Source organism: Idiotropiscis lumnitzeri, chromosome 17, assembly GCF_059441095.1.
Source record: "Idiotropiscis lumnitzeri isolate Australia: NSW breed Sydney's pygmy pipehorse chromosome 17, RoL_Ilum_1.0, whole genome shotgun sequence".
In the NCBI taxonomy this organism is placed as follows: Eukaryota; Metazoa; Chordata; class Actinopteri; order Syngnathiformes; family Syngnathidae; genus Idiotropiscis; species Idiotropiscis lumnitzeri.
The window spans coordinates 14,692,141-14,709,050 of record NC_142407.1 but is presented as its reverse complement, the minus strand read 5'-3'; the positions used below and the strand labels follow the sequence as shown (position 1 = coordinate 14,709,050).

General features: G+C 42.2%; 2 protein-coding genes across 2 annotated transcripts; one reads left to right on the top strand and one right to left on the bottom strand.

Moving 5' to 3' along the window:
* The first annotated feature begins 3 nt into the window (after nucleotides 1–3).
* Nucleotides 4–9,592, top strand: pou2f3 (POU class 2 homeobox 3). Its single transcript, XM_088279562.1, has 13 exons — nucleotides 4–512; nucleotides 714–771; nucleotides 4,861–4,889; nucleotides 5,724–5,825; nucleotides 5,928–6,033; nucleotides 6,122–6,210; nucleotides 6,702–6,878; nucleotides 6,955–7,096; nucleotides 7,251–7,384; nucleotides 7,678–7,842; nucleotides 8,535–8,580; nucleotides 8,650–8,767; nucleotides 9,261–9,592. Exons 1-13 carry the CDS (start codon nucleotides 366–368, stop codon nucleotides 9,298–9,300), a joined length of 1,353 nt encoding a protein of 450 aa, XP_088135688.1. The 5' UTR covers nucleotides 4–365; the 3' UTR covers nucleotides 9,301–9,592.
* slc37a2 (solute carrier family 37 member 2) lies at nucleotides 9,551–16,398 on the bottom strand. The gene is made up of 20 exons (XM_088280256.1): nucleotides 16,320–16,398; nucleotides 16,255–16,262; nucleotides 15,981–16,033; nucleotides 14,652–14,733; nucleotides 14,488–14,578; nucleotides 14,279–14,357; nucleotides 14,061–14,196; nucleotides 13,232–13,308; nucleotides 12,342–12,508; nucleotides 12,218–12,255; nucleotides 11,995–12,141; nucleotides 11,821–11,911; nucleotides 11,688–11,750; nucleotides 11,505–11,590; nucleotides 10,917–10,965; nucleotides 10,757–10,830; nucleotides 10,563–10,641; nucleotides 10,389–10,486; nucleotides 10,248–10,312; nucleotides 9,551–9,723 (listed from the first exon to the last, which is right to left on the bottom strand). The coding sequence occupies exons 1-20, from the start codon at nucleotides 16,396–16,398 to the stop codon at nucleotides 9,708–9,710; spliced, it is 1,578 nt and encodes a 525-aa protein (XP_088136382.1). The 3' UTR covers nucleotides 9,551–9,707.
* Nucleotides 16,399–16,910: the final 512 nt, after the last annotated feature.

The following is a 16,910-nucleotide window of genomic DNA, read 5'->3' as shown; positions in this document are numbered from 1 at the left end:
CTTTCGGTGCACTTTTTCTTAAAAAAGTAATTAAATAAAAAGCTGAAAGTTGTCTAACAGTCAAAAATAATGAAAGAAAAAAAAACAAACCAACCAAAATGGAAAAAATTAATTGTGGTGAAAATACTGAAAAATTAAATCGTCTTGAAGGAGTGGGCTTACTCCAGAAATTAATACAAATTTACATCTACTGATCTGCCTCAAATGGACTTTTGCCAGAATGGCGAGTAACTTCTCAACAACTTGTCTTGTTCTTCCCGCACAGAAGGCGCAGGGAGGGCGACTTTTGAGTGTGTGCTTTCGCAGTAGGCCTCATTGTTGTTTTATGCAAAGCGTGCGGAGCGCGATAGGACGCGTGGCGATGTATGCAAATGAGCTTCTCGGCCAGCCGCTGTACAAGCGCTTGCACAGGTGAGCCTTCCTCCACTCTGGAAAATGCCAAAGTAAGTCGTACCAACAGCGGTCGTATTGACGGATTCGGCATTCTTACATCACTTAAGCAGCCACTTCAGGTAAGTTTCTCCGAAAAAAAAAAAAAATCCTTTTGTTGTGTTTCTGCTGGGACTCTCCTTCAATGAATATTATAAGCAGCACATTATGTGGCAGCGGTGGCGGTGAGGGCTCATTAGAATAACATGGAGGTGATTTTCCTGAGTGTTGTCCTGCCGATATGGTGTAGGAAAATCAGCTGAGTTGTGTTTTTGTCATCGCAGGTCAGGAAGATGAGCGCAGACGTTCTGGAGCAGTCGGACACTCAGGCGGAGCAGACAAGTGAGGCCACGTTCTACTCTCTTATCCGAAGCGCCTTGTTTTCTTATTTCTCTGCTTGATTCTCGAGATTACGTTGCGCTCGCTTATTGTTTTGCATGATTCGGGAGAATCGATCGTTAAGATTTTGGATTAGTCATTTATTCTGGGTTGTGTGCAACGGACTTAAATGGCACCCGAGAGTCAGTCAGACGCTTTATTAGATAACATAAAAACACAAAACTAAACTAAATAAAAAATTAATTTAATTATTAATAAATTTCTATACTGTTATGAACTTAAGTATATATATATATATATATATATATATATATATATATATATATATATATATATATATATATAATAAAAAAATATATTAACCCAAAAAAAAAAAATACATATATAAGATGATCTAAAATCACACCATGAAATAAATGATTAGATTTTTTTTTTTTGTGGTGATTTTTGTATGCTGTATAAACGTTTTATTTATCAAGGCAATTTTCATTTTAAATAATTGGGCACGGTTTGGGTTTGTCGATACCTGAGAGGCAGATTGAATTAAGAAGTAATTACATTATAATGCGGATTTACAGCATGTGAATTGGTTTCTCGAGCGCCTATCGTGATCAGGTCGTGATTGATGAAGATCCCCCGGCGACTTAAAACGCATTTAATTGTAAGAATGCTAACATTGAAGCACACATGTCAAAGCATTCCGAAAGTATTCCTCTGTGCCTCGATATTCCGCGGTGTTACGGGAAAATCTCCCAAAAATTTGCGCTCTCTCCCAGTTCAGGTTTACTAGAAAATTGACCCATAGATTTAGATAAATAAATAAATAAATAAATCATTGTACAGCAATATGGTTAACCAACCCATGTAACTTCATTTGAAAAAAAAATCCCATATCGTAATTTAGAATGTGAAACATGATCTGCGATCTCATGTAAATAAAAAAAAAAAAAAAGTTCAGTTGTCCAAATTTGATCAATTTTATAGAAAAATGTAGTAACTTCAAAAGGAAAAAGTTGTCCTTATTTTATGAAAAAAAAAAAGTGTGAGACCGCCAGCAGACACCAACCGAGAATTCATAGAAAATCCAAACCATGTGATTTTGTCAATGTAACATCAATCCTAACGTAGAATTTTGCACAAGGGTTGACATAATCCAAAATTGGGCCATTTTCCCTCGAAGGCCCGCCCAATAAACAAAAGCGTGAAGCCCGTTGACCCGTGGAGAACTCTCTACATGCGTGCGTGCGTGCTTACAGTGGCAGTTGGTCGCCATACCAGGATGGCCCTGAGGCTTATTTGCCGAGAAATGCCGGCTGCCTCGCGGCGGAGGATGGCAACAAAAAACAAAACAATAAATGGGAACTGTCAACACAAATGCAGAACTTCCTTTCAAACAATGGCCAAGTGTGCGCGTGTGGCTGAGCAAGAAAAATACAAAAAAAAAAATATTGTTTTAGTCATGACGGATAAATGAATCAAATTCCAAAACAAGTGCAAGTGCAATTGTACGCATGAAGTATACATTTCATTCACGATAATAATTAAAAAAAATATATATATATAATGGTCAAACGTGTATATATGTGTGTGCGGGGGTGTGTCCATCCATCCATCTCTCAAGGATATCAAAGCATTTCTGCATTTATTGGATCGTCTTGATATTGAAGCCGTTTTTTTGGATTTATTCCATTTCTCTCCCTGCTAGGAAAAGCGATTTGGGGAATTTGTTCGATATCGAGGATCTGAAAACCGTTGCACGTTTTATTTCGCTCTCCTTGATATCGAATCCTGTGGATATTTAGAAGTTCTAGACAAAGTTTGACCTTAACTCATTCAGTGCCATTGACGGCTAAATCCGTTCAAGATCCATTTTTTTTTTTTTTTTACACTCGGCTGGTCGTGAACGAGCGGAGATGGAGGATACCGAATAAGGACCCTGCTAAGGTGTGAATGAAGCCCTCCGTTCCTAAAGCTGTTTGGAAGAACAAATATGTATTCTTCTTCTCCCTGCATAATTAGGGAATCGCAAAAAGGTGCCAGCCCTCGCCTGGAGTGAAGGTTGGCTGGATTGGATTGATGTTTTTCCAATTTTTTTTTCCAGGCTCATGGAGTTCTTGTCTTTGATCAGAATGTTTGCGTTTGTTTTTTTTTTTTTGGGGGGGGGGGGGTAAATATTTCATCTTAATTGTAACCCTTCTGGCAAAGGCGTTATCATTCTGAGATATAGACTTGAATAAATACTTATTTAGATACGCGGCCACACCTGTCAGGAACTGGAATGTAAAAATCTTCCAAAGAAAGCACGAGGTGAATGCAGGCCTTCACAAACAAATATGGAGAAACACTTTTTACTGTTTTTTTTTTTTGTTCTCCCATGTGGAATTTAAAAAAAAAAAAAACGTAGAGCCTCAGTCCATGCCTTGAGTGGGAAAAATAATGAAAATAATTGGAACAAATAATTGGAAATGTTCCACTGTCATGTTGAATTTCTAAAATAATAATCTCAGTGTTGTCGCCGTGTCATTTGAAATGTGGCATTAATTCCTATTTATTTAAACCAGCGTTATCCAAAGTCATCCTTTTTAATATTCATTTTTAATGTTGTTTATTATACTAATTCCAACGTGGTTCTTCCTCACCAGGAATAAGCTTATTCCTGCCAGCTTTTTGATCATAAAATACTTCAAACAGGTCATAATAAATGTATTGGAAAAAAAACATTTCTAAAATGTTATGCTAATTTCTTCATTATGAGTTTGACCAAGAAGTGCAGTTTAGTATGAAGTTTTTTTTTTTAAATTCAAAATCAAATAACAGTACAATTGTGTTAAAATAAAAAAAATGTTTCACTAATGGCAGCCACAAACATAATAAATAATTTATATTTATTTCTTTAACATGTTTTTATATCATTTTTAAAAAGCATTTCTTAAAATAAATGTGAAAAAAATGTCAGTCCCTTTGAGGACTTTATTTACAAAAATCATTGGACAATATTATTAATTTATTGAGCATTTAATATACATTTACAATGATTTTAGATTTTCGCTGGTTGAAACAAGTACTTTTTATCTTTTCTAATAAATTTTTTCAGCCCGGCTTCGAATGACTCAGAAATCTCTTGATGTAATTGAGTCAGGATTTTTTTTAAATTTTTTATTTAATTCAGGTAAACTATGCCTATCTTTTCTCCACGAGTGTGCGTATGCGTTGAAGTTAGCCCTGCTCAAAGTCAAATTTGCATTTCACGGTCATTTTCATACTGGAACTTTGCCATCTGGGCTGCTTGTCCTCAGGGCGGGTGGAGGGGGCGGGGCTTCAGAGTTGATTGGGGGGGGCGAGTGGTCCCGTGTTGGCGTTGCAAGTGTATTTGCATGATGTGTTGTGAGCGCGTCTCCGCTCTCTCACACATATAGAGCGCTCCATTTGACATTCAAATGACGACACACCCATGAACTCTCCTCCTCGTCTCTCAGCATCCTCGCACACTGGGAACTGTGGCCTGTGTAAATGTCTGCGTACTGGTTTTGACGTGTGTGGTCGAGTCAAGTCTGCCTTACAATCAGTTGTAGTTCAAGCAACACTTTGACTTTGAGAGACCCACTAAAAAATAAAAAAAAAACGTGTAAATAGCTTACCAAAAAGAACGCTCGTGTTTGAATAGTTCTCCAAATAAGACGACAAGCTTGCTTGCCTCAACTGTTTATTTGTCACTCCCATTTGGAGGTATTTTTAGACGGCAAAATGTTCCACCAAACTAACAAAGGTCTGCTAGCTTAATGATCATATAACAAAAAAAACACCATTAGCATTGATGCTACAGTAATTATAAAACTTTAAAATTGTATGTTTAAACACCAAAATGTCCCAACAAACGACCAAAAGTCTGCTAGCTTAATGCTAACATAATTCAGACCTCCATAGACAATTTCACGTAAATTAGCATCAGCAGTCAAATGCTACTTGAACACGGCACATCAACGATTTCTGTTGGTTAGTGTCGCTCAAAGTTATTATTTTGTGAAGGTGTCGTAATGTTTTGGTTAAAGATGACGAAATATGATCATGTTTACTCTCTTCTTGTCCTTTCAGAGCAAAAAGGAATTGGATTTCACCGACAAGTAAGTCACTGATACTTCATCTTTTTTTAATTTAATTTTATTATTTTTTTTTTTCATTTATTTTTTTTTTTTTAAATGAGGATTTTGACTGTGGCAAATAGATGATAAAAATTCATGCTTTTGATTTTTTTTTCCAAGATTAGCAGCAGTTGTGCATTTTTTTTTTTTTGCTTTGACTTGAGAGCAAAAACTTGAGAGACAAGTAGTTTAACGTCACTCCAGTTGAAGTTTATGGTCCAACTTCAACAAAAAGAATCGCAGCTTAATGTTAACACACAATGCAAAACGCCATAGATGTGCTAACGGCGCTCGCATCAATGTTGAGGGTAGTGAAACTTTTCATGGACCGCTAACCTCCTCAGGACAAACCCGCATCAATCGCCACAGCCACCCCCAACATCGCTGCCCACCACACCCCCCCGTGTCAATAATGACTCTTGTCTCCTTCTCCTCTCAGCACTCTTGAATCATCTCAAATAGTTTGCAGCTATTTGGATACTTCGCCAAACAATTTTTTTTTTTTTTTTTTGGCAGCAGGGACTTTTTGTTTCCATGTTTTTTTTTTCTTCCCAGGAAGTGCCACAGCTTTCAGGGGGTGCTGAGGGTGGTGTGTGTGTGTGTGTGTGTGTGTGTGTGTCTATTTGCATAGTGGCTCGCCCAAGGGGAGGGAGTCTGTCACTCGTTGTGTCTTGTTTAGCGACCAAACTGGTCCTGGAGCGAGCGAATGTGCGCACACACAAACACGCACGCAAAACTGCATGCACTCGTGACCTTCAAGCACGCGCTGTACTTTTAATAAAGATGTGTCGCAATTCTTGGGGGGTATCGTTGCAGATAAAGACGGAGGACATTCACGAGTCGTCCCACTTGAGTCCCTCGCTGAAGACATGTCACATGACGCAGAGTCCGCCCATGCACGCTTCTCACATGACTGGGGTAAAAAAAAATAAAAATAATAATTGAATTGAGAAGATTTTGCATACACAAGCATCCATCCCATATGTATGTGTTGATCCTGCCTGTTGTCATGGCGATCAGGACCTGACGTCCTTGCACAGTATGCAGCAGTTGGTCCTGATGTCGCCGGCTCACCTGTCGTCTCCGCCCCCTTTCCTGCTGTCCCAAAATCCCCCCAGCCACCAAGGTGACCACAGCCACCGTCTCGCTGCATATTGAGTCCGTCCCGCAAGTTTGAGCAAAAGTTTTTTTTTTTTTTTTGTCTGCCACCGCAGCTCTTCTGCAGCAGAACCTGATGTCGCTTCCGGGGCAGAACCAGAACGGCCTCCTGCAGCATCAACCCGGCCTGGCTTTGACGCCGCAGGTAAATTGGGCAATGTACACGAGACATTCACGATCCGTACAAACAAAGCTTGACATAGATGGGAGAAGGTAAGCTGGTGGCGACCACTAATTAACAAAGACGATGAGCATTTGTCTAATCAAATATGACAAACGTATTGATCCAGCACGGCAACATTTGGTGAGCGCAGATTGAGGCGGCTTTCAGGTTTTTTGTTTTTTTTTCATTTTTTTTGCGAGAACTTGAGAGACCTCAGATTGATGGTGGCAAGGAATTCACATCAAAGCGTTCCAAAATAAAAAATCAAAATTGTGGGCGGGTCCAGTCAAAAATGAACCATCTCCCCATCAACTTTGCTACCTTACATTGCTGAGTCTTTTGGTGTTTTTTTTTTTTCTTTTTTGTTTCTTTTTTTTTTTTTTTTCAATCCACTTGACTTCAGCCGAGGTTGGCCACTTGATGGAGGCGAAATTGATGCGTGAAAATGACGGCGAATTGTGTTTGCGACGCAGCCGATGAGTCGCTCGGGCCTGGTGGGCTCGTCGATGGACAACCACATGGACATGTCCCACCTGCAGATGGCCAAACACATGGCCGTCCCGCCCCAGGATGAACCCAGCGACCTGGAGGAGCTGGAGCAGTTTGCCAAGGCCTTCAAGCAGAGACGCATCAAACTGGGCTTCACGCAGGTCAGAACCCGCCGCCGGCGCCAAGCTCAAACATTTGCGGCCGCCGCTCGTGACGCCGGCGTGTGACGCCTCGCAGGGCGACGTGGGCCTGGCCATGGGCAAACTGTACGGCAACGACTTCAGCCAGACCACCATCTCGCGATTCGAGGCGCTCAACTTGAGCTTCAAGAACATGTGCAAGCTCAAACCTCTGCTGGAGAAGTGGCTTGCTGACGCAGGTAGAGCGCCGTCGACAACCGCCGGCCGCCGTGCTGAAAAGTCCACACACCCTCTTTTCAAATGACGCCTTTTGGGATCAAAAGCAAATGAGAACATTTTGAAAATGCTCTAATGCCAGAGAACAAATTTTGTGTTGTCTTTTTTAACGTTCAGAAAACTCTCCTTCGGACTGCATGAGCAGCGCCGCCTCTCTGCCGCCGCTGATGGAGGGCTACGGACGCAAGCGCAAAAAGAGGACCAGCATTGAGACCAACATCAAGTTGACGCTGGAGAAGCAATTCCTCGACGTGAGTCCACACTCAGCATTTTTGTTATATTTATTTATTATTTATTTATTTTTATTTTTTTATTAATCAATATATTTGTTTTCTTATGGATACCCTCAAACCGTTATTTTTCCTCCTCAAATAAAGTGCAGTTGTTTTAGTAGGCTTTTTTTTACGTTCGTCGTCATCAATGGTGAAATAAAAAGTCCTTTTTATATTCCTTCAAGCTCCACTTTCACTTGCCATCAATTACTACAAAGTACACACTGTTGAGTATTATTCCTAAATGTCTGCCGTCTTTGTGACTTTTTCAGAACCCCAAACCCAACTCGGAGGAGATCACGCTGATCTCGGAGCAGCTGGCCATGGAGAAGGAGGTGGTTCGGGTTTGGTTCTGCAACCGGCGCCAAAAGGAGAAGAGGATCTACTGCCCGGTCACCAGTTTGCCCGTCAAGACGCAAAGTTACAACTCCAGGATGGTCAGTCGCTCTCATATTTGTTGCCTTCCTTGTTTTTATCCTTTCCTTCCGTCAGCCGTCTGTTCACTCAATCCTTTTTTTTTTTTCCCAATGATTTGATATGAATAATAAAATTGTAGTCAAATCAACAATTGCACATTCCAAAAAATAAATGAAAAAAAAAATCACAATATTAATGAATGAAATTCATCATAAATAGTCAAAAGGAAAGCTATTATGGTGTTTATCAAATAAAATATTTTGCATTAATTGTGAGTGTGAATGCTTGCTTGTCCTGTGATTGGCTGGCAACCAATTGAGGGTGTGCCCCACCGACTGCCCGAAGACGGCGATAGGCTTCAGCACGCCCGTGGCTCTCGTCAGGAGAACCACTGCGTAGAATATTATGAAATATTTGTAAGATGTTTTTAAAAAATGATTATCAAGTATTACTAATGTCATTAACAAAGACAAACAAAAATGAGACTTAGTTCTTATTTTTAATATTTTTTTTACTGTTTAAAATGTAATCATTGGTTAATATGATTAAATTATTCATGAATACTGTATTTGTATTTTTTCAAAACAAACATTTGTATTGAAACACTTAAACACAATTCTGAATTGAAAAAAAAGTTGTATAATGAACATGCAACTTTTTGCATTTAATTCATTGATCAATTGATTGTAATTGTTTTTTTTTTTGGGTGTAGGCCGCCACCGTGTCGCGATCGTACAGCCCGCTGGCTACAGGCGGAGGTGAGCACGTTCTTAAAGTGTGTTACATAATGTTTGCATTTTCTGACTAACCTTGGTTGTTTTGCGCAGTTTCTTCCAATTCGTCCCCGACCTGCCTGAGCCGGGAACTTTCGCCCGACATCATGTCCATGTCCTCGGCGTCGTTAACGTCTCACGTCAACCCTGCGGCGTCTTACAGCACTCCAGGGTGAGCAAAACGCAATCCGTTTTAGGTTTTCCGTTTTTCCATTCATTTATTCTCTTTAATGCTTACTGTCTCCAAAGTATCCCCTCGAAACAAAGTTTGCTAATGATTTGTGATAAATAATGTTATTGTCGTTTATGTAACGAGGGTTCATGAACGTGTCCATGCGAGCGGCATGCGGTTGGTGCTTTGTCGCCATCTTGTGGCATCTATAATCAATTGCATTTAAAGTAATTGATGTTTATTTTTGAGAGGATTTTTAAAAGTTTTAATGAGAAAGAGGAATGATAATAAATATTGTGTGTTATTAAAAAACTAAATATAAATGACGTGCTGCAACTTTTTGTTCCAATTCAATCAAAGAGAGATGACAAGTCGTCACGCTAATACACTTCCGGCTGATCTAATCATCCAATCATGACATTTAGTCACAATGAATGAATGAATGCAGTAATTGGATTACTCGAAGTAACACAATGTTCCGTGTGTGTTTCAGGTCGTGGTACCGTTGGAATTCTAGCAGCTATTCCCACTGAGGCACCGCAGCCACTTTGCCCATGTGGATAATTTTCGACGGATGTACAAAAACAAACAAAAAAAAAGGAGAACTTTGACTTAGAAACGTGTGTGAAGTTGAAGATGAAGTCTGAAGACGTGAGCGCTCGCTGCTGACGAGGTTTTCACAGACCGGCTCATAAGCTTTTACGCTTTTTTTTTTCCGTCAGAGAAAAAGGACCGTAAAGAGTATATGATGGCAATCCCCACAAATGACAGTACAGCCAAAAGTAACGTATGTACACTTTACTGATAAAAGAATTTTCAAATAAGCACGGCAGAGTGTTTTAGTCATTTAAAAAGAGAAGTGTGAAAAGTGATTTGAGTTGCGTTCGGTCCCAGATGGTGACCAACGGTTGTCACGAGATGATGGTTGTCGTTCCTCCTTTCAAGTTTCCTTGTACCTGCAAGAAGGCAACACCATTAGGTACGAGCGAGGGCTCGACGTATTATAGAGAGGCCTTGTGTGTGTATTTTGTTTTTGTTTTCATTTTTATCAAAGAATTCTGAAAACTCTTTTTTTTTACTGCTACTCTATTTACTACCAGTTTCTTAATCTAAATTGATTCACACAATTTTTAATTGAATTTTTAATTGTCAAACTATAAAACTGCATTTGTGTAAACTTCACGGCAGCTTCTTTCATTCCGCAAAAAAATCCATTATAAAAATAAAATCAACCGATAAAATAAATTTAACTGTTTAATATAGTTTTTAACATATAGAGTTATTGTAAAAAAATAAACAAATAATAAAATTCAATGTATTTACGCCAACTTTTTTTTTTTTTTTACAATAATACTTTGCTTTTCCTTTTTAAACATTTGCATTGAAACAAATGAGTAAAATAAAAAACACAAAGTCAATCAAATAAAACAACGGGTAGATAAAATGTATTTGCACTTGTTGATGCTTTGCTGCTGCTCACCCTCTGACTCGCGGGATGCGTCCGCACCAACCTTGCGCTTCCTTGTACACGAGCCGCAACAGAAACTGCGCACAAAAAAACAAAACAAAACCCGTCAATTCAAGTCGTTGGTATGCGTTGCTGCTCCGTATCGTTCCTTACCAGACAGGCGAGCACGTCGGCGGAGATGAGCATGTAGAAGACGTTGTTCCAGCCTGAGGGCGAAATGAGCCCGGCGAGGAGCGGGCCCAGCGCGGCGCCTGCGGCCGCATCACGTTAGCGACTATGTCACGTCAACGTGCTAACATGCGACGCAAGACCACGGCCATTTCTTACCCACTGATCCCGTTCCGTCGATGATGGCCGTCACCGTGGACAACGCCCTGGAGTTGCCTCTCAGACTCTCGTGTGTGCCCTGAAAAAAAGAAAAATCACAATTAGGTGCATCACGTCTTTTTTTATCAATGAATTAAACAGTTGCTTCAAATCGGCGCCAAGGAAGTACATCAACGGTAATTAAATCATCTTACCAGGTCGGCAGATACAGCAGTGGTGATGAGGGCGTACGGTCCATTGACGAGGCCGCCACAAACCAAAAGCATGCCTAAGGAAATTCCGATTGACTTGATGTCATTATTAGTGTATAATCGAAGCGCAACGTCAATTTTTCTTTCACGAATCTGATCTTACCGATTGTGGTGCCGAGGCTCCGTTGTCCAATGTGGTTGTAGAGGAAAAGCTGCACCACGATAATGCGTTCATAATTATTCTCATGCCAATGCTAATATCTGTTAGCCTGTCAATGGTGTTGTCTATGACATATTAGCATTGAGCTACCAGACTTCATTTCATTTAAAAAAATGTTTATTTGATTAGCGGGACACGTCAATGACATTAACATTGGCGCTATAATGGATTTGCGTGTAAATATGACATCAGTACTAAAATGAATGACTAATTTCCGCTAGCCCGTCTCTGGCGTTTTGCGTTATATGTTAGCATTGAGCTAGCAGACGTTAAAAATGTTGATCTTTACACACTGTTGAATTTCTCTCTTTTCAATCTTGGCCATGAAGCAAGTAGACCTTTTTGGGGGGAAACTGTGTGAGGAAGTCTTTTTTTTTTTCACTTCCTCTAAGTGATGTTATGTGATAGTCTCGTGTTCCTTCAGAGACAAATGGCGCTTGCAAAAATGTGTTGCGTTAAGTTAAAATGTAAAGACTTTGTATTGGAAACTGGAAAAATGTCTCGTATTTTCCTAACGGTGGCGACACTCACCATAGGCGCGGCGGCGATCAACATGATGCAACACGTGGTGGCCCTTCCGCCCGTGTAGTCGGAAACGAGACCCGCCATGATGCCGCCTGATGCGAGATACACAACACATGAAACGCTGACACGCTAAAAATCACATCAGGATGAAAGTTTTTTTTTTTTTTAAATGAAAAATGATGAGCGTACCCACAATTCCTCCCACGTCAAAAAGCGTCGACATATCACCCGCTTCTTTGGCCTCAAAATGTGCTGCAAGGCGAGCAAGGCGTGAATACGGCGCCTCATACGCGTACGACCTTGAGTGTGGCTGAACACTGACCGACGTTGGAGATGTAGAGCGGCAGCCAGTAGAGGAAGGTGTAGCTGACCAGTTTGGCGAAGAGCAGACACAGCGAGAACTCCACCACGCCCTGCGGGACGCCAGCGCAAGTCTCACACTCGGAAAATACGCCTCAGTTAAAAATGTGAAGCTGAAACGGCGTGAAGGCCTCACGGGTATGCTGAGCGCTCCCCAGAAGCTGATGGCCTCCGAGTGTCCGTCGGCGTTGTCGGGCGGCTCGGTGGCGACGGAACCGTTGGCCACGTGCGACGGACTCTGCAGAAGAGGCTCGGTCTCACCACTTTCACTTTCCAAGTCATTCTGACGCACAACACACACACACGCGTGCTGACACGGCTGTTTGGCGCGCACGCTGGCGGGCCGCGCGGATGCTCACGTGATGCTGCGGAGGGCTGCAGTTGACGTCTTCGGGTTCTGTGCAGCGTGGAAGACAGTCAGTGAGGCGTGAGGGAGGAAAAAAAAAAAACGGCGAGCGGGCGGTTGGCGATTGAGCGACTCACTCTCGACCAGGAAGAAGAAGCAGAGGACGCCGGTGGAGGCGATGATGATGCCCGGCACGATGAAGGAGAGGCCCCACGCCGACGAGACGAAGGCGCCGGCGATGAGCGAGCCCAGGATGTTGCCCACCGACGTGTGCGAGTTCCACACGCCCATGATGAAGCCGCGCCTGGTGACAGCGCACAACACGGACGTTTGAATCACGCCCCCCAAAAAAAAATGGCGGCCAAAAATTGGACTTCCTCAACTCGGTTGCTGCAAATTTTGTTGCCGCTCAATAGAAATGACAAATTAAGATTTTTCAAAGTTCTCTTCACACATTCTGGGCAAATAAATCAACTTCAAGTGTCTCTTTCAAACCTTAGCCGTAATTTGAAACCCTACTTCCAAACCGTAACCTCATTCAACATTTTCTTAGCTTTCTTTTTTTTCTCTGGTTCCTTAAAAAGAAATATGAGCAGTGAGCTAAAAGATTGAACGTTTCTTCTGGATGGCCAACGAGCGTGAATGTGCTTTGCGTCACGAAATTGCTAAGCCCACTTCAAAGCTCGAAAGGAAATCAAATAATAGCGCGCTGCCTTTTTCGGACGGAGGAGGACTTCCTCAGTGGCATCCTGACTCATCTTCCATCCCGTGAGGTCAAAATTTCCACACCTCACTTCAAATTGCCCTCAAGGTGACAATTCCACGCGTGTGCGTGAACACACGAGAAAATGAAGTGCGCTCATTCCGATGAGACGCGGCGGCGTGGCTTCACTTCCGAGAGGATGTGACATTTTGCGTTCGGGGTGGGAATTTATTAAGTCGGGTCACGACCACGTGTGGAAACGCGACGCACATGAAGAAGACGATGCTGGGTCATCAGTAACGAGGGGGGGGGGGGGCTACTCACTTCCCCTTTCCGAACCAGTTGCCGACACAGGCCACCACGGCGGGCCAGCCCGTCGTCTGCATCAAGCCGTTGAACACCTGCAGGGTGGGTGGGGGGGGAGGGGTGACATAATAAGACACATCGTCAGTGTGGGGGAAAAAAAGCAGTCATGTGACACCCAAGCTATGCATTTTGTGTTTGAGTGACGGAAGAATAATAATCCCCGACTTGTGACTGCAGTCATGTGACTCAGCAACACAAGTCAGCTGACAAAGAAAACCTCGACCGACACTTCCTCCGGCGTCAATTTAAAGGTGCAAAGACTAATCGACAATTATTCGATTACAAAATGAATTGAGAATTATGTTGAGAATCGATTCATCGTTTAAATACCGTGATCTACTTATAATGATCCAAACCGTCAGAATTTCAGCCTGTCAACATCTTGCCGCTCCCTGCTGACTTTGGGCGAAAGGCGGAATACACCCTGAACTGGTCGCCGCCAGTCGCAGTGAACACACACACACACACACACACACACACGCAGCCACTGAGCGGGAACAAATCCCACGCCGTCTGCACACACGCCGGGAGAGTGTACTACTTTGCAAACATTTGTTTTTGGAATTAGCGACATGTTTGATTATTTGTTGACATCACAGACCAAAACCAGCAACTGAATCAAAATGAATCCACTCTCAAAACTCCTGAAATAACTGAATTAAAAAAAGTAAAAGTCTCAATTAAAAAAATTTCTGATACAGAATGTCGTAATGATGGAAGAAAAAAAACCGCTTGGCTGGATCCCACTTTTCTGATGGATTATTATGACCGCTGTGTGCGTGCGTACCTGGATGACGGCGTAGTAGCCCAACGAATGGATGTTCCAGTAGAACCCGAGGCCAAACAGACAGGTGAACAATCCGCTCATCAGCATGCCAAAACTCAGGTAGTAACGTAGCGGCAGGCGCTCCCCGAAGATCCCGCTGCGGGCACATAACGATACAACTTTTTTTTTGCATTTTTCTACTTTGAACGCTTCCGAGCTCAAAAAGGGATGCGACGCACCTGAAAAACATGCCGATGGCGTAGGCCACCAGGAAGGAGTTATCCAGCACCCCGAAGAGTGCCTTGTAGTTGTCCTGGTCTGTACGGAGAACGGAAGAATTCATGAAAAGCTGCACGCTCGGCATTATCCTGCTGCTACGCCGCGATAGACATTTCAAATTTATTTGGTGCCTCGGCTCAAGCGGACACCATTTGAGCGTCGCGCTTACCGAAAGGAGCCCAGTCGCACCACGTGACATTGTTGGTGATGTTCGCGTCGGCCGGGCGGATGACGCCGCTGCAGTTTCGGTGGAGTTCGCTCTGAGGGAAACACGCAGGGGGCAAAAGGTGGGTCCACAAACATGGCCGACGCGCCTTTGGTCGTCATAGCTACCTTGACGATGCTGATGGGCTTCCGAGACAAGTGGTAGGCGGTGTAGAAGAGGAAGGTGAGAAACAGGATGAAGCCTCGATACCTGCGGGGGAAACGGGGACTGAATGCGGTGGCAAAAATGCTCACGTGCTCGGCTGTACATATTTTTTTCACAGCGGGAAAATATTTCAAATAACTCGAGTCGTTTATCACAACAATGAAGGAATTGTTTTCTGAACAAGTAACAGAAATGGCCATGTTGCCATTTTCCTTTCATTTCTTGTCGTTCCGATCAACAAGACAATGCAGCCTTTCAGATGTCACGACAGTCATCGAAGTCTTTTTGTGAGAATGATCCTTATAATGAATGACACTCGTTGTTACAGCTGTGCTACACGGCAAATCAATCCAGAAAATGACTAAATTATATTCACGACGGTACGTTGTAGGGCCTGACTGACATAGAATGTTTTAGCCCTATGCAGATTGTGATATTTGGCAAAATAAAATTCCAATGACTGCTTATCGTAATTGGTCAATTAATTTTAAAAAATAGATAAATCATAAAAGCAACTCCTATTGTGGTCCCTTTACACTTCTAACCAAAAAGATATGAATAAAGCGTTTGACACTTTCACATAGTTTTTTTCTTTTGGTATTTGTTTAAATTTACAACAGAGAGAAAGATTAGACTTTTTTTTAATCATGTATCTTGTTGTCATTTTTTGTCCCTATGCTACTGTATGGGTTTAATTGTTTGACACAATAAAAACCTTCATGGGGAAAATGCTCCCATTGTGTTCACTCTAATTGGAGCGAAACTGCAATTCAAAAAGTGGTCATTTAGTAACATTTAGACTTTAGATCCTCGGTAAAGCACCGTGCCGCCGCCACTCAAGTCCGGTGAAATGACATCATTTTCATGCCAAAAAAACAATAACCGAGCAACCAGTTGCGGCCGGATTTCTTAAATGTGACATATATCTCTATTTATCCGAGCGAATCGATTAGGTAAAGGTCAAATTAGAGCTGGCAAAGGAGGAAGATATAAAACGGGCAATTTCTTAACGGAGGATGGTACGGTGGGTTTCTCACGACTGGAATGCAAATAAAACCCAGAGGGCGAGGATGAGCCGTGACAAATGTGTTTATGAATGCAACAAAAATGACGCATTGTGTTTGCCTGGCCTATATTGATTGTCACTATTGATGTGGTTAGGCTAATCATTCACCGCCCCGGAGGGAGATAAGATGATAAGGAAAACTCGTCTAGCAGCGGATGCAACGTTCACGGACACCCCGAAAAAGTGTGGAAAAAAAACGCGCTCTCTCGTTGTTTTGTGAACTCACCAGCTATCTCGAGAGAAAGACGTGATCAGCTGAATGCCGGGGGCTAGGGACGCCTTCATGGTCGATGAAAAATGTCGTCAGACGTTAAAAAGGAGAAAATAGAAAAAAAGGAAAAGAAACACTCAAATGTTTCTTCCAGTCATGATGAGAAGCGTAGATGAGACCCTGAAGGCACCACTGAGAACGAACGACTGTTTATTATTACCGTGTCGTTACGGCGATTGTTACGCTCATGAAATATGGAATATTCCGTAAAAAATTAATACGTGCTTACTTGTTTAGCTATCCTTTCAAAAACGACATTTAAGGCACTGGTTGAAAAGGGAAACTGATGCTAACTGCTGCCGAAGAACAGCAGCGGCCACTGGGCTTCCTGGTGGGATTCAAGGTCCGCCGACATCCAGACGACGTTCTCCATAGTGGCTGAGTTTAAATACGAGTCAGCCCGACCTCCTCAAGAATGGCAACAGCCGCGAAAAAAACCTCACAAGGCGACCGACTGGATGTGCAGCAGCGTGGAGTGGTTATTAATAGCGAGAGCTTGGTTATTCCACACGATTTTCCAGACTGAACGTCCCTACAGACACGTGATCGGGGGTGGGGGTGGGGGGAATGACGTCACGTCAAGGGCAGGAAGTAGTCAAGCAGTCGTGAATTTGTAACTATCCTTAAAAAACATTTTCTGTAAGAATACAGTACACAATTTACAACAGTGGTATGACAGTATTTTTTGTGCATAATTTTAAAAAGGGGAAATAAATGTAATCCGTTTTTTTTATTCTAATTTATATATTTGATTAAATTATTGTTGTATTGCACTGGAGAGGGGAGCTCTCTAATCTCGTTGCACACTTGAGTACAAAGACAATAAAGGGATTTCTGATTCTGAATTTCTGATTCTGATTTCTGAATACAACAAAACCGCCAGGT

Excerpts from the sequence above, each read along its gene's own strand:
- pou2f3 (XM_088279562.1), top strand. The coding sequence starts at position 366 with ATGCAAATGAGCTTCTCGGCCAGCCGCTGTACAAGCGCTTGCACAGGT. Across the intron at positions 772-4,860 it reads CACTCAGGCGGAGCAGACAA|AGCAAAAAGGAATTGGATTT; the intron begins GTGAGGCCACGT and ends TTGTCCTTTCAG. Across the intron at positions 8,768-9,260 it reads GCGTCTTACAGCACTCCAGG|GTCGTGGTACCGTTGGAATT; the intron begins GTGAGCAAAACG and ends TGTGTGTTTCAG.
- slc37a2 (XM_088280256.1), bottom strand. The coding sequence starts at position 16,398 with ATGGAGAACGTCGTCTGGATGTCGGCGGACCTTGAATCCCACCAGGAA. Across the intron at positions 11,751-11,820 it reads GCTCTACATCTCCAACGTCG|CACATTTTGAGGCCAAAGAA; the intron begins GTCAGTGTTCAG and ends CTCGCCTTGCAG. Across the intron at positions 11,591-11,687 it reads TGACGTGGGAGGAATTGTGG|GCGGCATCATGGCGGGTCTC; the intron begins GTACGCTCATCA and ends ATCTCGCATCAG.